This window comes from Sturnus vulgaris, chromosome 5, assembly GCF_052056855.1.
Source record: "Sturnus vulgaris isolate bStuVul1 chromosome 5, bStuVul1.hap1, whole genome shotgun sequence".
Taxonomy (NCBI): domain Eukaryota; kingdom Metazoa; phylum Chordata; class Aves; order Passeriformes; family Sturnidae; genus Sturnus; species Sturnus vulgaris.
The window spans coordinates 55,276,029-55,300,282 of NC_142247.1; the positions used below are offsets into that span (position 1 = coordinate 55,276,029).

Sequence of the window (24,254 nt, forward strand, 5' to 3'; positions counted from 1 at the left end):
AAGGTGAAGACCCCATTTTTAGGGCCGAGAAAAAGCCTCACAGAACAACATTCTTTTGATGATATGACAAAAATGGCAACCTGTGGGAAGACAGGTTGAAAGGATAGTATAGAAGGCAATCTTTCCTGATGAATTACAGCTGTACTGATTACAGAAAAGTGGAAGCATCTGTGCCTGCTCAATGAGTTTGGGTGTTATAAAAGAGTGGATTCGCTGGCTACCAGTTACAGTTAGAGTTGGAGCTTGAGATCCAGAGTCTGCTGGCTGTGCTGTGAGGAGGAAGGGACATGGGGTTGTACAAGGGACAGACAAGGTAAGAAGGTGCTGTGTGAGCGACAGACAGGGTAAGGCAGCCGGGAAAGGGACAGGTTGGGGTTTAGCCAGGCATGAAGGAGAAGAGAAGGAGTCAGAGCTGTGTGGAGCTGCCTATAAGAAAAGGAGTCAGTACTGTGGGAAGCTGCCTATGAGGGAAGGAGTCAGAGTTGTTAGAAAGAAGTACATTGAAAGAAGGCATGAAAAGTTTTCTAATAAAGGATTGGTGGTGATGCTAGTCCAGTCTGTCTCAAAATAATTGCAACAGCAACCAACCTTCCCCTGAAACCTCAACTGAAATGTAAGTAACTTGCAAGCAAGTCAGTTCTTCACCTCCCACATCCTCCATCTTTTACCCAAGCTCAAATAGCATGCTCCTAAACAGTCAACCACAGAACCAAACTAAATGGTGCAGGAGTAGAGAAGGAGTGGAAGAATCCCACTGACCAGTGTGATGAGTAGGTACCTCACCTGCACACTTCTCAAACAGGCAGATTCTGTTAGAAGCACAGAAATAAATACAGCAAACCTGGATTTGAGTGCTGAGGTAATTTAAGGCTCACACTAATTTGGCTTATGGATCCTGCCAGAGGCAGCTGGCTTACAAACTGCACTCCTGAGTTTAGTAGATATTTTTGGGTGTTGTGTGCAAACATACTGAACATGAATAAACTTCACCACCAAGTTTTCAAGTGCAAATGTATGTAATCTCCCTTAATTCTGATCTTAAAAAAATTCAGTTGCTACCCCCAAATTCTAGCCTGCACAAATTCTTAGAAAATTGATAATGATTAAATACCAATATGAAAGTTCACAAGAAATGAACTACTTAATTAAAGCTTCAAACAAGCAACACTGAATCTATTCCTCTGCTAAAGAGGACTAAAAGTTTCTGCATAGAGAAAGCGGTAAATAAGTGTTAGAAGTACTATTAGTTAAGATATCAGACAAAAACAGATCATATTCTTGACTTGCCATTTTTGTCTTCATGTAACAACAACTCCATTTGGATGTTTGAAGTTCAGCCTGCCTCAACATAAAATACTACTTTTTACTTGCAATGTAGTGAGGATAAAGGAAAGACTTTGAGTATTTAAACATTTAGATTACTGACGTGTATAGGCTGTTGATTTGCACTGGTTTGTTCCAATGATCCACAATTGCTTCAAATTAAGCACAGCTGAAGACTGCTGCAGAGGCATCCAAATGTAGTGTTGTTTCAATAACTTAATAGCACTTTGTTTGCCTTGCTGAATTCTTCGCTGCTGAAGGAGGATCAGTCTTCAGTTCACAGCAAAAAACAAAACAAGGCAGTTATGAAGATCACGTAACACAGAGCTCTGAAGCCCACAGTGGAGGTTTGCTGCAATAAGGTTGTCTGCTTCTGGTCTCTTGAGACCTAACGGCTGCTGTAGCAGTTGCTCCCTCTTCTTCTGCATCTTCCTTTACCTCCTGGAAACCTTCTGCTTCTTGGAATGGATGTTCTAAAAGTTTCAGTACATTTCTTACCTATAGTGAAAACACAGCACAGTTGTAAGAATTTAAAAAGTGAAGCAAAGTGATATGGAGAAGAACCTCTTGCCAAATAATGAACAGGTATATTGTATTTAATACATGAACTCCAGACAAGCCAAATATTAAACAGATGAACAATACACATAAGATGCAAACTGTAAAATTGTACCTGGCTGAGTTTGTATCTGTATGGGACTCAGGCTCAAATAACTTGAAATGCAAATATTAAATACAAATTCTTATGTAATGTCTCAAAATAAACTAGTTTTCCCATATTCTGCATGTAATGTTCCACATGCTGAAGTCTACAGGTGAAAGATGTAAATTTGGAAAGATAACACTTTCCAGAAAGGAACAAGTGTAAATTAATCCTCATCTACCTTCCAAGCCACTCTCAAGACAGTAAAAGCAGTGTTAAGTATCTTGTCCTGAGGTCAGCCTACAAAAGCTGGTGAAGGTCAGATTCAGAATTTTGATTCCATTATTTGTACTGCAGTCATTAAAATTACAGTTTCAACAAAAGCAATAGATACTTCCTGAACAGTGAATTCCCAATCCCCTTACTACCCAAGATCCAGACTAAATTTTGCCTGGTATATTATCAGTCATTGACAGCACCACTACATATTCACACAAGCCTAGAGAGAGAGAGAAAGAGCAATAATAGCATACCTCTGAGAAATCCCCATTTTCAGCTGCTTCTATGGCATTCTGGGCAATATAATTTCTCAAGATATATTTTGGATTGTTTGAATTCATGACCTTCACACGCTCAGTTTTCCAGGCATCAGCATTACCAATGCTTTCTATTTCTTTTTGCAAACGGACTCTGAAATTAAGCAGGTGACCACAACTGTTTTTTACCAAGACCCACACATAGAAGTTGACACATTTTCTTGTTTTGAGATATTTTGTTTGCAGTTCTTAAAAAATACTACATCATCTATAATCCTCTCAGTTTACAAAATGCAGCATGACAGCAGAATATAAAACACCACTTAAGTTTAAAAGCAGTACTATGGACAGTCAGCAGGTCCTGACGTGGCTTGAGGAAGCGGCACAGCACAACTTCTCTATTCTCTAAAGTCAGATCAAGACACGGGATATAGTCTGCTCTGCATTGCTCTGCAATGCCTGACACTCTCAGGTCCTGTATTTCAAGTATTTCTATACTGTTTATTGGTTAAAGCTTTTGCTGTTCTGGTAAAAGCAGAGGGATGCAATACAGCTGAGCAGTCTGAGGTACTTTCTATCAGTAATACTTGCTAAAGCTCTCAGCCCTGCTGGAGAACAAGATCACAGGCAGCCGGGTGAGGAAAGATCTGACCTAATCCACATAGTACAAAAAATTAAGACTCTATTCAGGAGTTTTCTTTACAAAAAAAATCTCTTGCTAACACTTAAGTTTTTAGGCTATAGAACAGTATGGACATTTGTTTTTCCTGGCCATTATTTCTGTTTTAACTTTTTGATTACGAATACTTGCTTTCTGTATTAACACATAAAGACTCTTCTTTAGGAAAAAAATTTCAAAGGATAGAATGATTAGAGGTCAGTCAGTTATAGTTACTAAGCACTTAAAAGTTCACAACTGGAATTAGTCTATGTCAGAATCAACACCAATATTGTTGAAGCACTTTTCATACTAGATTTGATGCTAGGTGATTTCTACACCCTCACACTACCTCAAAATCTAGTAAACAAAATAAAAAGATGCCCTTGAACTTTCACAGCAACAAAGACGCTGATTATGGCAGTAGAAATATTCTTGAGTTGTATGCCCTCCCCATCCCCCAATCTATATTTGAGACAGGGTGTCTTTTGTGAGACCTGCACGTTGTTCTCAAAATGCAGAAATATAATAGTGCTATCAATACCGAGAAACCTTACCTGTATTTCTCCAGCCATTCCTTCCAGTGTCTTTTATTTCTGCTAAGTAAATCATCTGCTGTTAACTGCTGCAGTTTAGAGAACTCTTCAATGCGTTCCAATTCTTTATTTATATTTGCTTTTGTTCCAATTAATGCAAACAGCTGAGGATTAGACTGAGCCAACATCAGCATCATTGACAGTTGTCTGGGAACAAAAAGAACAAATGTGTTAGAGACTAAAGTTGAGCTGCCTGTCAAGAACCATCCCTTTGTGATCAAAGCAGATACAAAACCATTCCCAACAAACTAGGATTTCACTAGAGAGGTTAAGTAACAGAAATTCGTAATTAACAAAACAATTTTTATTATGAATTATTCTAATTTTACTGTTTCTTCCCCCTTCTTCATGTGTTCAATTCATGTTCCTGTGGTATATAAAGTGCAAACAGTTTTTCAAGATCGCTGGTTTAGTTGCACAATTCTCATCAAAACTCTTTGAACTTCGAAAGGAATTTGGTTTTAAAAATTTAATCTTACATAGATTACAAGACAATATAGAAGTCACAGGTTTTGTTGTTTGAGGTTTTTTTATTTCTTTAATACCTACTATTTTTGCCAGTACTAATAAAAACCAAAATGATATGGGGAAAAATACTTCATTTAAGTTGCATGAGACAACACTGTATTTGATTTAGTTAGCCAGTCAAAATCACAGACTGAGAGCTGCTTTCTGGTAATAAATTCCAAACAATATCCATATCAACTTGCTGCAAGTTTGACTAGGGTTGCATCTTTTCACATTTCACTGTGTTAGCTAGTGCTGTACAACAGCTCCACCTTATATTGCAATACCATGATAGCTTGTATTTTTCCTAAATTAATAACTACAGCATAGCATACAATAAAATAAAAAACAAAAGAGTTGCAGCGTATCAAAATACAAGGTGTTTTTATTTCCTCTGAGAATGCATTTTTAAGCAAAGGAGAAAAGAAACATTTATCTTGGCCTCAAAACAGACAACTCATTATATCAAGTTATATTTTCCTACTTTTAGTCAGCAGAGATAAGCCAGATGCTTTGATTTCTGAGTTTATATAAAGTACTATCCAGATCTGATGTACATATCTGACATGCTTCAATCTATGATATCCAAATGCTGGGATTAAAAAAGAAATCAGTCATGCACTCACTTAAATATAGGACTATTCCCCTCCAAAATGTCACATCCCTATCATGATGATTTATAGCCACCTTTCATGTTTCTCTAGTCCTGAATCCAGTGTTTAAAAAATACTGTCCCATCTCTACTAGACAAGCTATCTTTGTATTGTGCTATCAACACACAGCAAAAGCTGAAAAATTTGGTAGGTTCATTACCTTCATGGAGCACTTACTAAATAAGGGGGGGTGGAGACAAGTACATCCAAAATACCTTTAATTTTTTCCACCATCTCCAAAGAGTAAAAAACTGGTGCAATCACTGTTATAAGCAGCAGCTGAACATGAATTATTATTTTTCCATGCTCAGAGTAGCTGGACTGCAGAACAAATGGGGCACAGACTACACCACCTAAACGTTACTCTTACACCAGAACTTTGGCAGTTTAAAGTGTTTTTTGCTGATCGTACACTAGCAGAACACAGTAGCATGTAGTTCAAACCCATTTCTTCTGTAAAATACTTCCATATCACTTCATTATTTGGCACTCTCATTGTCTCAAGTCAGCAGAGATGGGGAAGGAAACAAAAAAAAGACCAAGCAAAAGCTCAGACAACTTTAACTCAAGAACCAGTGACGGCTGAAAGTCACTGCTATATATCATGATGCATCTAATTAATAGTGACATTTCCAATCTTAAAATCAGTGAAATATTACATTCCATGCAGAGTTCATTATGGTTATAATGAAACTAAAAGCAAAAGTCAAAAGCCTTTAAGCAGAGTAATACCTTGGATCCATCTGTGGTTTAAAAACAACTTTCAGTTCTTCCACAGAAGCACACTGACTTGCAAGCTCTTCTAAGAAATCTTCAAATTTTGAAGGATCAATGTCTACTGAGAATGAACTCAGCAAGTAAAAAATATTTGTGAAGTCTCCAGCTGAAAAAATGAATTGTATGAGTGATGCAATTAATAAATCAGTAGGAATGCAGTTCCCACACCTCCTTCCTACCTCCTCCTACAGCAGTACAGGTCACCATTCTAAAGAGGCAAATAAACTGTTCTCAGTAAGGGTGTAAATGTGAGACAGGGGCCCTGAATAAGGCAACAACTACTCCACAGTTCACAATAAGGTAATTATTTTCAGCCTCTTGCTCCTCTCACAGATAATAATGTAGTTGCAAAGGCTACTTTTTTTTAAGGTCAAGATATAAATTGTATTTTGATTTGATAATAGGTTCTGATAGGCTGTTAAATAAGCACCTTCTGTGCCATTCACCAACCTGTGAGATGCATAGTTTCAAGCAGTTCAGACACCAGCTTACTATCTTCTTCTAATTCCAGTTGGATTAGGCCTAGTTTTTTTCTCATCTTCTGCAAATAGTGTTTCTCAAATTCTGCATCATATTCCTCTTCCAGGATGAGCTGGCTTATTTCCAAGGGCAGCTCTGGAACTAAAGCTTCAGCAAGTTTTCCCAGGTTCCACTTGCAAATCTCTGGCTGTTTGTTGTAAGCATAGCGCCCTGTATTATCAGAACCATTGCAAACATGCTCAGGGTCATACCTACAAGAGAAGAAACAGTTAGCATTCTTCTAGTTATCTGGACAACAACATTGTGAGAAATAATACTTTTATTATTTTAGTCTGCTCTAGGAACTAAAATTTGAAAGAAAACACTCCTTTTCTCAATGCCACAGGCTACAAGAACACTCTTAACAGTACATTGACAAGAAGAATTACAGGACAACTAGAACTACCTTAATCTCCTTTGCCATAAAGATAATTTTAAAATCTTCTTTAGAGCTATGCTATTAAAGCAACCACAAACACCAGGATAGTCCTACATAGCAAGAACATATGCATATTTCAAACAACGATGCTACACTGACCTGTCCATGAACCCAAAAGGGCCATAGTCAATGGTTAGTCCAACTATACTCATGTTATCTGTATTCAGCACGCCATGGCAAAACCCCACACACTGCCATTCAGCCACCAATCTCGCTGTCCGTTTGGTTATCTGAAAGAAAGGATGTTTGTTCATTTCTCATCACAACCCATTTCCAATACATTCATGTATTTCCCAGTCTGAACTGAGCAGATTCTGGCAGTATGCCACACACACAAATAACTTCAGGACAGTTTGCCCCTCTCCTCCTGTCAGTTAGTCCCCCTGTTTCTCTGCCTCCCATTTCCATTTGCCTCCACTCCTCTCCTTCCATGCTTGCCTTGCCAGTCAATTGAACAGCTTTCAAATGCACTGAAGACAGAACACTGAAATAAACTGTTTCACATCAGACTTGCATACTAATCTAATCATTATGCAAATATATTATCTTGCCTATTATCAATTTTAATGAGTATAGGCAGAAAATCACCTAAGCAGGTGCAGTCTTTTGGTTTACCTTGTATGTAGGGCTCATTTACAGGGAGGTTAAAGGGCTGACTAAAAAACGATTTCCTGCAAACAGGTTTTAGCACTGATAAGCATTTATCTCCATGTTCTAAGAGTGGAAATAAGGCTACAAGATTAAATAAAAATTCTGCAAGAACGACAATTTTATTTAAATGCAATTCTTCACCAAATGCATGCTTTATCAGTAATTTTGAACTGCTTAACTGAGAAGTATTTTTACGGAATTGACTAAAATCATTGCATGTGCCCCATCCTTCAAATAAATAGCATAATATTTTAAAACAGTCCTGGTTATTTAAATACATTAACCCATCTGTCAACTACAACACTGAAAATCTAAAAGTCAGGAAGCTAACATGGTTTGAAAATAAAACTAGTTGCAAATACTTTACTAAATTACTGTAAGTAAAAATTTTGCATAGCTGTTCACTAAAACTTTTAAATAAAATTATTTTTATAGATAAAATCATTCTTCCCAAAAAGCTTACAATGCACAGAAATTCAAAACAAACTATTTTCTCCATGCTGCAGTGTAGCTGTATTTCATTAAAGCTCAAAAAAAAATCTACAAATTGTTTCTTTAGATGTTTCTATGCCTTTGTGTTCAAATCCAGAATTTTTCTACCTTTTCTAAAAAAACACATGTAGTAAAACAAAGAAGAAAAATCAGGCAAATCTTGCCTTGACAGGTAGTGAAAACCACAAATGATGCATGGAAGAGAACCTTTTGGTTTACCTTGAGATCCCACACTTCTAATTTTTCTAATATTCTCATGCTAGGTACTTTACTCTTTTTTCCTGAACGCTGATTCATGGGGCAGTTGGAAGCCAGCAGCAAGCTCCACGTGTCCAAAATTGATTACCTAGGCCATGAACCAGTTAGAGAGGCACACTCTGCACAACGGCTCTGTGCCAGGAAAATGAAAAATTTGAAAGTGAAAAAATCCTGGCCACCAGGGTTGGGATGAAAGCACTCCACTGGTAAGGCAGTCCTTGTACGAATGCATTGCACACTACCAGGGTTCTGGTAAAAAGAAATCCCCCTGATAAGAGTGCCCAAAAGCAACTAAAGCCTGGGTGCCACTCAAAGATGGGCATATTGATAATGAACAGACAGCTCTGCATCCTCTGACCTTTATTATTTTTGATCAACATTGTTCTACAGCTAGCCAAACTAGAAGGCAAGTATGGTGTATCTATAAATAAAGTTGTCAGCTTGTCAGGACATGCTAATTTAAATTTAAAAACAGCTATAAATTGAGAAGTACAGATGTCTGCTTTCTAGACAGTGCTGTGAAATGCAGTCACCTGTACTTTTTTCCTCCACAGTGCAGAAAGAATGATAAAACAAGACAGAGTTGAAGTGACAGCAGTTGCCTGCCAATGGATGTTTTTGTTCAGTTAGAGAAGAACAGACTGGGGTGTTTTTCAGGTGGAGAAAAGTCTGAAAAGTCTCCACTAAGGATGAGAGAAAACATGAGGAGGCAATGATAGCACAGACATGGAGTGTGGACAGGCAGTGGCACGAGGAGCACAACAAACAAAATATGGATCTCTGGAAACAAGAAAAGGTTGCTAGGAATATGGGTGGGAGGAAGGAGAAGCAAATTAGTAGTTACTGGGCCAGGAAAGGCAGCCAAAAGCAGAAAGAGGCAGGACTGGGCATACACACAACCCCCCACAAAGGTCCCTAAGTTCCATGACTTTTCTGTCATCAGCCACAGAGCTGGACACACATAAAGTGAGTGACAAGCCACAGCTCTCCTCATCAACCCCAACTGTTCACACACAAAGGGCTTGTCTAGCAGAGTTAAATTCTTTGGAACATAGTGGTGAACCAAGCCACAGCTTGCTTTGAAGAACTAATGCAAGTATGCACAGGTTGTGGTAAAGAAAAACAAAAAGGGAAGGAAACCAAACCATAGAATGTCAAGTCTGGCTTTTGGCCTCTTATTGATCTGTTATGGAAGTACATCATGCTGCAGCCATTCCCTCAGTCCATACCAGATAATTTCAGATTTCAAAGCACCACAACAGCTTTCAGATAGACTAGTCAAATACTAGACACTGGTATTTTTTAATTACTCTGTCTGCTGGCCAGTTTTAAGAGTGCTCAACCGCCTTTAAGCATTTCAGTTCTAAAATCTGTGGTCAAACTGATTTGCAGACAACGTTCCTGTTTGTAATTTGGAAAATGAGACTTAGCATTCTCAGTATTTTACAAAATGATGCCTTGCAGGTGATGTCTCAGCACCAACAACTGAGCCAGTCAGAGCCAGAACTCCCCCTCACAGTCTAAGACAATCCCAGGAATTGGAGACAAGCCTTTGGAAGCTCCCCCAAAGCAGGGAAATCATGATTTACCATTAGGAAGGTTAAATTGTTTTCACTGGTTAGATCAATATCAATACTGCTTTCATCAATAAGCAGGTCTATGAAGAGTGCTTTCTTCAAAGAAGCGTTCACACAATGCAATCATACAAAGTACTAACCGACTCCAGTCATCTGTGCTTGCAGATGAAAAAAAAGTTCCTAAAGATTACTGGTATGGATTTATTAAAAGAATCTCATCTTCCTTACCTCTTTGAAGAAAGCAGCATTCCTCTGAATAGTGTTGTCTGAATAAGCCTCCTGGATTTCTGGGTAGAAAGTGCTGATCACATAATCCAGCATCTGTATTCGAATATCATTTCGGTTAACGCTGGGACCCTTGCGTCCAGTGTATTCATCAGGGGGTTTAAAAATTTCAAAAGAGCCAAATCTGTTTCAAAATAAAAACACATTTGAGAATTATCTCATACTATTAATATAATTTGATTTTGCACGTAATAAAAACATTCACTGTTGTTGCAATGACAGCACATCATCTCTCAACACCAGTTCTTCAGGTGAGAGAAAAAGACCTGTAAGAGTCCTACACTGAAAGCAGTGAGGCTCAGTGACTTGGTGAAAGGAAACTCCTATATCCACATATAACTAAACTGACCAACTCTGCCAGTACTGAACATAAGCTCATTAAAGTTTCTTACAACTCCTTCTACTGAAAAAATTGTATCCTGCAAATATGTAGAAGTTGGACTTATTTTAAATACTAGACTGTACATCAAGCATACCAGATGTATTTTCCAGATATGTAAACACACATGAACACACACAAATATACACATACACATGAAAGCACATATTCCTTATACCTCACCTTCCCCTAATATTCTGCAACCTAAGAGGAAGCAATGCAACTTCCTGAAATGCCTAATAGCTTCTGCTGCAGCAGGAACCTCACACATTTCTCAAGCAGGGAAAGTACACCCAAACTTTCAAAGTACTGCATTAGAACTAGAATTAAGGATAGAGCTATAATCCACCACCACTACATAAAAAAAAGAAATCATGTATTCTGTACAGGAGTAAACATGAAAAATCTCTTCTTCTAAGTCTGCTGAACTTACTTCTTCTTTCTACCAGGCCAGCAACCCTAGTATTTATCTGTCTCAATGCAAAGACAACAGCCCATCTCTTCTGCTGAGCAAGAAAAGCAGCTTCCTACAGCCCAGCAAAAGAAGTTCCAAGCCTCCAGAACAAGAAATACACAAATGGTGCTGTTAGGGAAATACACTTAAAATGGTATTTTGAAAGACTGCTTAGTTTTAAATGGAAAAAACCAAAACAAAACAGATCAACAAAATAGGCTTCTACCTTATAAATGTAGAGGCTATTCTCAAAACAACTGTACACCTTTCATTTTTTGGATTCCCATCATAAAAGATGTCCCGAACAACTTTGGAGTCGGACGTGACGCAGGTGCCAGCCCGTGTTGTTGGTATTCCCAGGTGAAACATGGCCTCGCTGCACAGGAACTCCCGAATGCTCGACCGCAGGACCTTCCGACCATCAGCCTGTCTGCAGCAAGAAGACACAGAGGAGTTTCAGGCTATAAAGACAGGAACTCCTCTCTCCTCCGGAGCAATAGAGAAATAAAAGCCTAAAAGTAGCACAGTCTGTCCATGCTCACACAAAAAAAGTAGTGGCAGACGTGAAAAGAAAAGGGCTTCAAACTTCTGTTAAAGTTCAACTAGATGGACACAACAACTTGCAATGAAGAGCACATGTAACAGAAAAAACCTTCCAGGTACACATATCCCTTCTAATTATTAACTATGTTGGTTTTATTGGTAGTCTTTATATATTTTTTTTAATTTGGACAGCTATAGTTATTTCATATATTGTATATCCAGTCTGTGGTTTCTTCTTAATTAAATGAAATACAATGAAAAATATTATTTTGAATCTTTCTGGGTGAGCAATCAAGAAATGGGGTCCCAAATATGAGGATGCAAAACAGTTGCATTTAAAAAAACAAACCACCTAAACACACAAACTAGATTATTTAATAGATACTAAGCAAATGGAACAGACACGGGTTGGTTCTCAGCCCACATTCCTAGCACTTCCAAAGCCACAGGCAAACCGGAGAGCTGTCCAGGGCAGATCTACAAAGCTACCACCATATCTGGAATTTCCTTAATCTTCACAGACCTGAAGAAAGCCTTCAGAGGACTACATGTATGAAATTAAGGTGTTACCGAGCCTGTTTAGAGCTGGGACAGTAAATACGGAAAGTTCAAGTGGGAAAAATTACCTGAAAAAATACTGAAAGCATATAAAGGCTAATGTGACTAACGAACATGTCGATCACTTGCAGGGATTTGGTCAGTTTATAATTTTGGGGATTTTCCCACTACTCTGTCCCACAGCTGGGAAGAGTGGGGAGAAGGACCAGCAGCACAACCAAACACCCACATTGAAATACCATCTGTGCGGGCAGCAATTATACACTGCTCTCTCCACTGTCATCATGGTCTGCATCCTCCCAAAGGAGGAAACCCGCACGGGAGGATAACCACGGACAGAAGAAACGTGCCACCTGAACGAGATCCAGCTACACTCTTGTTTTCCAGCAGAAAAATTTGCCACCTCGTGATCTGGCATTTAAGCATTACACTCGCTGCTGCCAAAGTTCAACAAAAAACAAACAATCACGAGGGCTTAGATGATGACCCTTGCCTCAGGGGAACGATCCTCAGCACGGCACCAGCCCCTCACTAAGGCGATCTGCGGGCCGGCAAGTCCATCCCCGTGCTCCCCTCACAGCGCCCGAGCCACGCACGGGGCACCGGGCGCTGCTCCGGCCCCGTCCCGCCCGGGCCTTACCGGGAAAAGGGGGTGATGCCGGCGCCCTTGAGCTGGATCTCCCAGCGCTCGCCCCGCGGGCCCAGCACCTCGCCCAGGTACATGGCGGCGCCGTCGCCCAGCTGCCCCGCGAAGCTGCCGAACTGGTGGCCGCAGTAGCAGTGCGCCGCGGGCTCCGCGCCCGCCGGCACCCGGTTCCCGCTGAAGAACAGCGCGGCCTCGGCCTCCGCCGCCGCCGGGTCGGCCGAGGGGGGCTCCAGACCCAGCAGCGCCAGCGCCGGCAGCGACATGGCCACGAGCCGCGGGTTCTGCAGCGGGCTGGGCCGCACCCGAGCGAAGCAGGCGCCGGGCACGGTCCGCGGGCCGCTCTCCTCCGAGGCGTCTACGGGCAGCGAGCGCAGAGCCAGGTTGTCGAAGCGCAGCGCACCCAGCCAGCTCCCGCCGCCCTCGGGCTGCTGCATGGCCGCACCAGCGGAGCCGCGCCGGGCCCGGCCCGACGCCACCCGCAGCAGCCGCGGAGGGAAGCGGCGAGCGCTACGCAGCACCGAGTCCATGCGCCGGGGCCGGGGGCGGGGCCGCGGCGAGTCCCGCCCATGGAGCCACCGCTCCCGGAGAGCGGGGAGCCGGGAGCGGGGCTGGCCCCGGCGGATAACGCTCGGCGGCGGGCGGGGCGCTCAGCCCGCTCGGAGGCGGTACGAGGGGCGGGCGGCAGCAGGCATCGGCGGATGGCGGGGGTGCTGTACCCACAAGAAGAGAAAAGATAAACCAATGTATGCTGCAAGTCAGTACTTAGTCAGAATGCTCCTGTTTTGTATTATTTCAGTTAATAGCAGCTACCGCAGTGGTGGGTCAAGACCAAACCTTTCCAAGGTGTGCACACTTGCTTTCTCTGAATGGTCCAGTGGATACCTCCGCTTAAACCCGGACATAGGCGGTAAACCATCTGCAGACAGTAGATGGCACTAAATTATTATATTACTTGTACTTTCCAGTTAAACGTGAGTCTCAGCTCTAAAGAACTGGGGTGTAACCGTAACAGAAAGAGCATGGTGATGGCAGCAGGGAGAGGGAGTTGCCCAGTGGCAGGTGATGCACATCCAGAACCCTGCTGCACTTGAACAAACTTAAAGCCTTGAACAACCTTGTCAGGCTTGCCCACACACAGCTCCAGGAACAGAACACTCCTGGCCCTGGAGAAAGCAGATGTGCAGCTTAGCTGCTGCAGAGACACATCACGTTAATAAGCACCCCTCTCTAATCAAATATCACTTTTCATTTTTTTGTCCAGTTTGTAAATCATCTCTGTAGCCAGAAGCAGGGACATCTTACCACTGAAAGAATGTCACCTAGCTGGAATAATTATTTTTCTTTCTCGTGGTTTTGTTTGTTTATTTTGTTTTAGTTTGTTTTGTTTTTAGGTCTGATCCTTCCCACTTTCCCTCACGCATTAGTCATAATACACAAGTACTAAGTATCTTGGATAAGGCAAGTGTAAAAGTAGCTGTGTGCGTCTTTCTCCCTGCCCCTATCATCACTACAGCTTTTCCGTGTCATACTACACAAACCGACAGACAAAACTTCCAATAAGCACAAGCAAGTGTTTGCTCGCTTTGCAGCACAGTCACCCCCAGCAGGGTGGTGAAGCCAGAGAAGCCAGAGCCAGGCCAGGACGCAAAGGACCTGTGATGGAAAACAGCACACCCCCCTCCCCCCCAGTTCCCAGCCTTTTCTCTGCTGGGAGTGAGGATAAGGGTAGCCTCATCTTTGCTGCTGTTGCCTCCCTAGAATAGAGAAAGCTCCACTCCGCAGCAGGAACAAGGCAAGCGAGGAGGGAACGGATAATTAGAAAAGCCCCAGGCAGCTTCTCCAGCGGGGAGCTGCTGAACAGGACAGCTGCTTCAGCTGTTCCTGGGGTCCTCACATACACATGGACGCAACGAGACCTGCTGGTGTGAGGATATACACAGCTGGTGCATTTTTTCACCTGGAGAGTCAGTAGACTGATTTCCTCTGTGGATCTTTGCGGCTACTTTTGTCCTGTGCTTGATATCTTCCATGTGCATTTCCACAGCATGGGCTCAGCACCCTGCTGAAGTCTGTCCATCAGTCTGACCCTTCTCCCGCCAGTACTTAAAAGCTTCCACAAAAATGTCAGTCTTAAAACACTCAAGTCCAAAATTAAAGTTTATTTCCATTTTTAAAAAGAAACAGTGAAATACATACATGAGTATCTTAGAGTTACACAAGTGATAATGTGCTGTTTCTTTTCCATGTGTAGTTCCCACTGCCTGGCACTTTGAGGTAACTCGATATATTTCTCAGTTTTTTAGATGTTTTACAATACACACAGAAATACAGCTTCCAATGGAAACACAGACATTTTAACACACCTCAAAAAGTCAATTTTAAGATTTTGTTCAGTATAGAAAAGACACCTCAAACATGACATGGGCCAGCAGTGTGCAATGTAATGCTGGTGAACAATACACACCCAAAGTAGGCAGCTGCCAGGTGCCACCTGAGGCTGTCTGACAGAGCACTGCTCCAGAGCCGAGCTGCTGTGCCATGTTCTCTGCCGCTCCCGGGGACACTACAGGACTACAGCAGCCGAAGTTTTTTCTTCCACCTAAATGGTTTAACCAGAAATTCTTTGCAGCCACAGCTCCAATTGCAGCTGGAGGCGACTTTGCCTGATCAAGGCAAAATAGGCTGCATTTTGCTTTACACACAATCAAAAAAGATGGACCACTGATTGACAAAGGGTACCAACAGGTGGTACGTTATCTGTATAGAATACAGCTTATCATATACATGAATACAAGTTCTACGGATTAATACTTTTTTTAAAGTAATGGGCATATTGATTTACCTGTGTCAATTTGAAAGATAAAGTTCTTTGCCACTCATTCAACATCTTTTGCACTGAAAGGATCTTTATTTCCTACACGGAGGACAGCACTTTAAACACAAATGACTGTGCCTGATGTGAAGCCAATGTTGGAGTGTTTTGCCAGACTGGGACCTACAACTGTCAGCTCCTTGGAAGACTGAGCACTAGAGACATGAAAAGAAAAGCAACTCACCACGCCTAACTCAGGACTCTGATTTTATGTTCTCACGTTGAGCAGTCTCCCTATGTTTTCAGTGGGACAGGGAAACTCATCTTTTTCCTCTTAACCAGTTACATGTGGTAGTCAGTCCCCTGCTTCAGTATTACACTAAGACGCCCCTCAGCAGGAGGTAATTAGTTCAACTGATGTTCTCCAGGAAAATGTGTTAAATGGTGGCATTATCCTATACTAGATCTAATCAGTGCTTGCTCTCAAAAAAAAATACTGGTTAATTAGGAAAATAAATAGCTTCAACAGAAATGGTGGTTAAAATATTTTATTTTTTAATATAATAGAACATACTGCTGTTTACTTTAAATCACTTTAAAGGCACACATTGTTAAAAATACTTCAAATTTACATCACATGTACAAATGCATAAAACAGATGTACATGTCACCAAAAAAATACAATATGGCTTCATAAGGTTGAGGCGGGGCTGGGACAATTCAACATACACTTAAATTTTATAGGATGCTGTTAACACTGAAAGGACTGACTAGAACAGAAAAGAATGGACCTAAAACACAGATTTATGTTATATAAACAGTACAACACATTGAATATACAACATCATGAATTTGTGTATGGATTCACGTTGTTAGTTCTGCAAATTCATCACTCTCCAGTGCCACTGAATAAACAGTGCATGTATATGATCTGCCAATTTGCAACAGTGGGAAGATAAATTGCAAATTCTCCATCCACAAGGAGGTACCCTGAAGAATCTGCTGATATGCTTTGTTAAAAAAAAATAAAAAAGATTGAAACAATAGACTTAAGGTACTAACTGAAGAGAATAACTGAATAACGAATGGATACCTTAGATGGTAATCACTTTTGGCTAAAAAGCATAAAACATCAAGTTTGCAAGAATGCTCCATGACAATCATTTAGCATTAGTCCCACCCAAGATTAAGGCTCCTATCTAAAATTCACCTTAGATTTGTTTTCCTTTGTGTAAAATTACCTGAGCACAGATATCAAAGACCTACAGAGCTTTTAAAATACCTGCAGATACTTTAAAATCTGTAGATAACTTAAAGCAAAATATCCATATATTTTATTCTACCAGCAAAATATTCTCAAGAAAATAACCAACAGAACAACATTTTGGTACGTCAGTAAAGCCAGGAGAAGAGTGAGCTTAAGCTTTTGCTTCCATCTTTTAAAAATGTACATTAAATGCAATAGAATTATTCAAATAGGACTGCTTAATTGTAAACAAGATAGTAATTTTTTTAAAAAACAGGAATCAAAATTCAGGCAGTCACTACTCTTCTATAAATTGTTTACAAATGCTGCTTTTCCTCTTGCTAGAGATGGCTGGTGGTTTCTTAAGCACTAATAAATAGAAAATAAAAGGACCTGCCCCACTGCTTTCTGTATTATCATTTACACTTTGTGTCCTAGAAGCATGAATTGCTGTCATTCTCATTTGTTAAGGTTTATTCCCTGGACATCTGGAAGGCCCAGACACAGAAAAGCACCTAGCATCATCTTAAGAGCTCTGCAGAATTGGATTAAAATTCAGTAAGGTTAAACATGCACTTTAATAATTTGCTGCTCTGGAACTGAACTGGAAAATAAAATTTTCAAAGAGCAAGGCAAAAAAGCATCAGGTTGCATGGACAGACCAGCTCCCAGCAAAGTTAATGCCATCACAGAGTGGAGCATCAGGCCCTTAATTTTAAAAGTTCAAAAAAGAACTACACTGTACAGAATATAGATGTACATACTTTCAGCAAATAAAAGACTGTAAGGAACCATTTCCAACACAAGCTTTTGGAAATATACCCTATTAAAAGTTGTTTCTGGATTTTATTGAACCAACTGAAAAAAACACAAAATCACCTTTTCCTCTTCCTGCCTCACATACTGGTTCCCAGCTTTCATTCCCGGAAGAAATTAATACAGATAAGAACCTCACTTTAAGCAATGAGCAACTGTGTATGAGCCTGTGGAGCAAATTCGACTCTTCCATTCAAATGCATCAGGTTAACTCTGATATGACAATGTTATCTGTGTTGTTGAACTAGGACTAGCTGATTGCCAAGGGCATTTTACAATCACTGACAATCCTGTAAAAAGGGAAGGTACAAAAAAATTCCAGTGAAATATGAACCTAGGATTTAAAAAGAAAGAAAGAAAGAAAGAAATAGATTGATGATGGATGAGTGTTCCAGATAATTAAAAAATAAAATAACAGCAGTCTGTAGTACCCATAATTCTATGTATAAACAGCAGGTAATCCAAATTAAATGCTACAGTTGATTGAAAAACTAAATTGAACACTGCTTTCCTATTAAATTATTCATCCACCAAGAAATTACATCGATAAATAAAATATTTTCATGTAGCAAAAACAAGGGGCAGGTTAATTCCAAGCTTTTTATGCCAAATATGAAAGGTCTGAGAAACAAATGTAAATTGTACAGTAGTTCTAGTCTCTTAAATTTACAAAACTGAAACCAGCAGGATTTGGCTAAATAATACAGTTTAAATAAGCTAATCTAAAGGAACAGAGCGTCCTGTAAACATCTGACACAAACAACATTGCATTCCGATGGGGTGGCTATATCTTCTCTATGCAGAAGAAAGACAATTCAACTGTGGTGGTGGTAACAAGGGATGCAATCTAAAGGCAACATTCCTGTTCTTCAGTAAGGCTTGTAAAAAATTTGAGCCGTGTACGTATGACAGCCTGTACAACTATGAAATTTCTGGAAAGCTCTTAAGTTTAAAAAAATCTAAATGTTTTAGGTATAAAACACACATTGAGAAGATGTCCTTTTAAATTATGTGTAAAAGTGTCTGGCACCAGAAACAAACACTTGGTATTATTATACCTAAGAAAAAAAGCAAAGAATCACTCAAGTGTCCCTGAACTTCAGAGGAGATGCAGCCCATTAGGTAACTTTGTTGTTCTTTCCTCTGGAAAAGGAACCATGAACACACATCCTTTAAGCTGCCTGTACTACATCATCAGTTATATATATATATATATATATTATATATAATGCATATATATAGTATACATGTATATAGTATGCACATATAATATATATATATTTGCATACACATTTCTTTCACCTCAATCTGGAATCATCTAGTATCATGCAACACACCTATCAAGAATCAAAACTATTGATTAGATCATAGCTGGTGTATCAAATATTTTATTATATAGTGATTGAGTGTTGCTCAGCATCAATCAGCTCTGACTAGAATCCTCATCCTTCAGTCCAGCTCACACGTTGCCTCCATCAGCCTGTCTTCAGCCACCTTCTTCACACAGAGCCTCTACTTGATGTTCACTGCTGAGGCACCTCTGTCAGCCTCTGAAGATAGCTCTGTGTTGCTGGCATTGAGAGAACAAACTGAACTGTCCTGTGACCTATTCGGTAGCAGCCATATCCCAGCAGTCCAAAAACTGTTGCTTTTAAAACAAATTTCAAAATCTTACTTGAAGCTGATGGAGGAGGCACACTGAAAAAAAGATAGAAAACGATGTTAATATTTGCATAGCTGGAAACAGAAGGCTTATTTTTTGCTGCTTGAAAAAAATCTTTTCTCCCCTTCCTCCCCATAGTGCAGGAAATTTTCAGGTAACAGACGCGTCATGAATGAACAATGTATTCATTCAAGTTCAAGGGCTACACACAATTAAATAACAATAAAAATTAATAAACACAAACAAAGCCTTTTCTACTTATGCATTATGTCACTCTTAATGACTAGGAAGCATTACTTGTTACTTAAGTTTAAAGAAAACTAAGTTACAAATATAGCACTCTTATGAATGTCATTTGCTTCATGTTATTTCAGAAAATCAAGTTAATGCAATATTAATGTCTTGTGAAAGATACTAGTAGCTCTTCTGCTCAGTTATGGCACTGGCATGGTAAAGACAATCAATTCAGAGCCTACAATTTGATGAGAAAGCATCTATGCAGGCTTGAAGACATGCATTTGGTCTTTGGCCTATTCAGTTCTGTGTTGTCAAGGATACAATCAACAGCCACCACACAACTACACGGATTTGGACAACCTCATTGTACAGGTTATTTGCAAGGGTGCAGAGGAATATGGACATCTAGTTTGTGACTCCAGGTGAGGCTTAGCCGTGCAAGATAGTTATAAATAGCCAGGCAGAACTTCTGTGCTTTGCATTCTTGAATCCAGAGAACAAAAGTCTCTCTAAATTATATTTTAGATGTCTAAATATAGCATTTATGTGGATGTCAGTCTTTTCTGGTTTTCATAGGCTCTACAGAGATGGGTGAGATGGTTACATAAACACAATAAACAGATGTGATAAGGAAAGTGTGAGTATATATTCCTAAAGCACCACAGATCAATACTACTAGGCTGCATTATAATCTCTCCTGTCTTTTTGAAGTCCTGACCTTTGTGGCTTTATGGGATATACATAGTCTCAACACTGGTTCTTCAATTGTCTTTTACAAAGGACACACATCTATTTTAATAGGTACTTTGAAGCAAGAGCTCAACAGATACATGGTTTAAACCAGCTCATAACTAGTTAGGTATACACATTAAAACAAGTAATTTCTTAGATATAAACTTAAAAATAGGGTACAAGCAACTGCAACACTAACTTGCCAGAGCCAGCAGTGTCCTGACAAAACAAAAGCTTTAAATCCAATTATTTATATTTACCCAAGTTAGACTAAAAGCCTTGTTCTGTTTTCACCATCTTCTCCAGCCCTCATTTGAATTTTCATTTTCGAAGACTTTAATGAGGACCAATACATTTTCTTTCTAGAAAATGGCATATTCTCATTTCTACTTCCCTCCATATTCAACTATTTATCTTTGATATTTTTTCTTTGCTGCAAGCACAGTCTGCAAGCACTGCACAGCAACTCAGTGAGCTGACAGGGCACGGATGACAGTAGAGATGCTTCTTCAAGCTGTGACAACCAACCAAAAAAACTCCAAAGAAACTGCAGGTTTTTAGCAGGAGAAGCTGTTATATCAACATGTAGGAAAGGACAACTGTTACCTCATTATTTCCTGGATCTTTAAGTCAGAATTCCAGTTCTTTTCAATTCCAGGTACATGACCCATGCCAACAACACCAACTACAACAGCTGGGATATATTTTCTAGGTTCATCTGAGAAAAGAGAGATGGAGAGAAAGGAACATATTTGTAAAAGAACTAATTTCAAACTGTAAATAAATAGGCAATGTGTGAGACTACAAAATTGATTTTTCCAAGATATAGGGGCTTTTACTGCCAGATATTGAAACTCTGTTGTTACATACTCATCTCACCTACTGTCTCTTTCATTTAAAGTCTGAAAAAGTCAGCACAGTTTCTGTATTTTCAGGAATAATTTATTAAATAAAGAGACCTGGCCAGTGCTCATATTCCTACCTCAGGGTGACAGGCTCAGCAGATGCAAGCTAAATTAACTTCTTTCCTTCTCTGTGTAGGTCATGTTTCTGTACTGCTTATAAGGAACATTCCTGGCCTTTGCTATCTCCTGAACAGAGAACTTTCTCTGCCACTTTGGAAGTGGCACCTGGCACACAAGGTGTTAACAAGATTTGGGCTCACAATTGTAGAACAGTGCTTGAGACCACGTCTGATCCTGTGAAGTTCCCTGTTAGAGACCTGGCCTCAGCAACAGCAAACCCAGGCAGTAACATCCAGCAATTAGCCAGCTACCATCAGACCAATGCCAGCTCACACCCTCACCTCCCATCTACCACCCAAATTTCACAACAACTGAAATCTGGTTTCTGGAAGTTTTCCCCAATGAAAAATACAATACCATGCCACAATAAAAATAACTCACAAAAAGCTTTCTAAGGAATAACGACCAGGCTGTTTTCCTATGGGGAAAATTCTACATAATACGTACATATAAAATACAAGTTCCACTGTTTTGCTTTAAATATTCACCCTTGATTTTTCCAGAAAAAAAAAGTAAAACTGTGAAGAGCAGCCCACCTCAAAATGGAACAAAACTGTATTGAAAACACTAGAACTATTACACATATTTATCAATTGATTTTTCTAAATTTTCTTTCTCTCAGTCTATTCTAGGGTTGCTCTAAAACAGAACTGCAACAGAAGTTCTGCACTAAAGCAATGATAAACACTATATTCTTCAGACATTAAGTAAGAGGTAGCATACTTCAGTATGCTTACCTATAGGAAGGGCATTCAGATTACATACGCCAGCAGAATACTTAGAAAAATCAGACGAATACTATTTTTCTATATGCCAATATTTTGCTGAAACAGCAGTCACATGTGATCATTACTGCCAGATCAAAGTTCCTAGTAGCCCAATTTATAATTATAAAAAAACCTACGAAGAGTACTAAAATCAGAGAATTAACTTATCAAGAAGTGAGTCCCTCAGCAGCCAGTGACAACAGTGAATTTGGTGAGATAATGGGGCAAGTGAGAGATGACTGTCCCATACTGTGCTGTCATACCAGATCCCTGCCTTTTGAAGTAGTTGCCTGGCTAATTAGTACTTCCCAGTTTTAAACAGCATAATGAGAGAGGAAGCATAATTTAGAGTCTACTGCTCTAGGTGGTTTCAACAGGAGATTAATACTCCTCTTCAATTTTTCAAGCATTGTATCTTATGTGACATACGGCATTCATGAACAGAACATCCCAGATTTCCTGAGAACTATACTTTGGACCAGTAAACAAAGAACACCTTGCTGGTTATAATCTCTGCTTTAAAACAATTACTTTCTGAAGCTCGAGGTAGTTCTATCTGTTTTGCTGCTTGCTTCAGCATGTAGGTCAAGTAAATATCTCGTTCGGAGACAATAGTTCGATGAAGATCAGGGAATTCTCCAATCATTTCTGCCATCATCTGTTCCAGTAAGTCCTTCTGTTTGCATTTCTCCACATCATCTTTACTGAAAGAAAGGTAAGTTCTCAGTATCTGTTATGTTTTTAAAGGTCAACACATAGAAACGAATGAATAAAAACAATTGGGTGTTACACCTAAACACAGTCTACAGTTCTCCTCCCCCAGTTTTCCTCTCCAGAAGGAAAATAACGTCCATAAACCTGTAAAACTTGATACCTAACAATGGCTCTATAGTGAAGGAAAGGGAAAGAAAAGAGGTCACTTGCCTTTAGTAATTTCAACTGGATTTTCTCCCTTCCCACCTTAGAAGCTGACAACTCAACTCAGCAAAACCACTAGAGCTTCAAAGGCAGGAGTTACCATGGTGCCCCACTTTCAGTGTGTATTAATAAGCTTAGAAGAGCCTACACACAGCTCTTCTGAGGAAGCAGATCTGATCACTCAACACACACACTCTACTTAAGGAACAAAAACGACACAATGTAATGAACAGTCTGAGGACATGGAAAGAGATCTGCAGCTTCCTAGTATCAATCACAGGTCTTTAGCAGGGAAGTCAAAGTTATAAACCAATTCACAAACAGGCAGGAAATACAAAATAAGAATTGCAGGAGTAAACGTAATGAGCTTTTATTCTTTTCATAGGTGCTACAAACCTTTCTGTTAGCACCCCTACCTGTGGGTCACAGCTTGTGGCAATGCAATTATCTGGTTTGGCATCACTGCCCACTAAAGAATGACGTCAAACAGGCTTCCTTTAGTTTCCAAGATGAAAAGAGCACTACAAATATCAGCACGGCAAGCTAAAGGAGAAATGCTAGCTTTCAACAGAGCCAGAAACATCAATAGACTGACCGTTTTGATGTTGAATTATTACTCCATTTTCCATGGAATCTCATGTTGATGGCTGTATGTGGAACTCTTAAGAACATACAAATTGTACTGAGGCCTTTACTCTTATTTACAAGAGCCACACACAGCGGTGGAAAAGATTTTATTTTCTGCATAAAAATAATAATTTAAAGAATTTTTTTAGAGTATACTAGGAATTCTCCAGCACCTTATCTTGCACTTCACCTGGAAGTAATGCATTGAAAGACAATTAAAGCAAGATATGACAAGATCAGAAAGATAGCTTTCACTTCAAAAATACATTATTGCAGCATAGTTTGTATATTCATCCTTCTCACTAACTTCAAATTGCATTGCATCAAGCTGGGTACCCTCATACTAAAGTCAAACTGAAGAACTGAATAATCCACCCCAAACAGAAAATATATGGGGTGCTTGTTCATACCTGATGGGGTCAGATAAGAAGCAAAGGCCCCAAGCAAGCTTGACTTTTTGCCAGAAGGAAAGCGCAGCAATTGCTCTCTTAAATGTAACAGGGATGGGTCGGTCTCCGAGGTGGAATTTACAGAAAGGTACTTTACTGGCCTGAAAAAGAAGATACAAGTAACTAGTCAACATTTCATACTACAGCACAACACTGTCTTATTAACAAACGTTATACATATGTGTTATACAAGGTATCTTAAAAAAGAGCAAGCACTGTCATACCTCAACATTTTGGCTTTGCAGTAAATACAATTTACAAAATTTTTCTACGTAACTTCATAAAGGAATAAATCTGCTACACAATGCAGCAGATATTACAGTAAAAACATTAAATTGTAATGCCAAACCCTTGAAATTACTTCTACTGAAGCAGAAAGCTGCTGATTATTATTTCAAAAGGGCTCAATATCTGTCTGGGTCTGAATAAAGCCTGAGGCGAACCAACTGTCATCATTTTGCTCCCACC

At 39.8% G+C, this 24,254-nt stretch overlaps 2 protein-coding genes across 5 annotated transcripts in view; both read right to left on the reverse strand.

Moving 5' to 3' along the window:
- Positions 1 to 1,275: 1,275 nt before the first annotated feature.
- On the reverse strand, positions 1,276 to 13,021 carry SELENOO (selenoprotein O). Its single transcript, XM_014877733.2, has 9 exons — positions 12,489 to 13,021; positions 10,974 to 11,177; positions 9,858 to 10,038; positions 6,751 to 6,881; positions 6,144 to 6,424; positions 5,649 to 5,799; positions 3,718 to 3,903; positions 2,500 to 2,656; positions 1,276 to 1,821 (listed from the first exon to the last, which is right to left on the reverse strand). The coding sequence occupies exons 1-9, from the start codon at positions 13,019 to 13,021 to the stop codon at positions 1,627 to 1,629; spliced, it is 2,019 nt and encodes a 672-aa protein (XP_014733219.2). The 3' UTR covers positions 1,276 to 1,626.
- A 1,617-nt stretch (positions 13,022 to 14,638) lies between these two features.
- Positions 14,639 to 24,254, reverse strand: part of TRABD (TraB domain containing) — a 33,027-nt gene continuing 23,411 nt past the window's right edge. For all 4 annotated transcript variants that reach the window (XM_014877736.2, XM_088165761.1, XM_014877737.2 and 1 more), the window contains 4 exons: positions 23,748 to 23,887; positions 22,324 to 22,496; positions 20,607 to 20,718; positions 14,639 to 19,066 (listed from right to left, as the gene is read on the reverse strand). In XM_014877736.2, the coding sequence (XP_014733222.1) occupies positions 18,892 to 19,066; positions 20,607 to 20,718; positions 22,324 to 22,496; positions 23,748 to 23,887 (600 nt within the window). In that variant the 3' untranslated portion in view covers positions 14,639 to 18,891. The remainder of the gene's footprint in view (positions 19,067 to 20,606; positions 20,719 to 22,323; positions 22,497 to 23,747; positions 23,888 to 24,254) is intronic.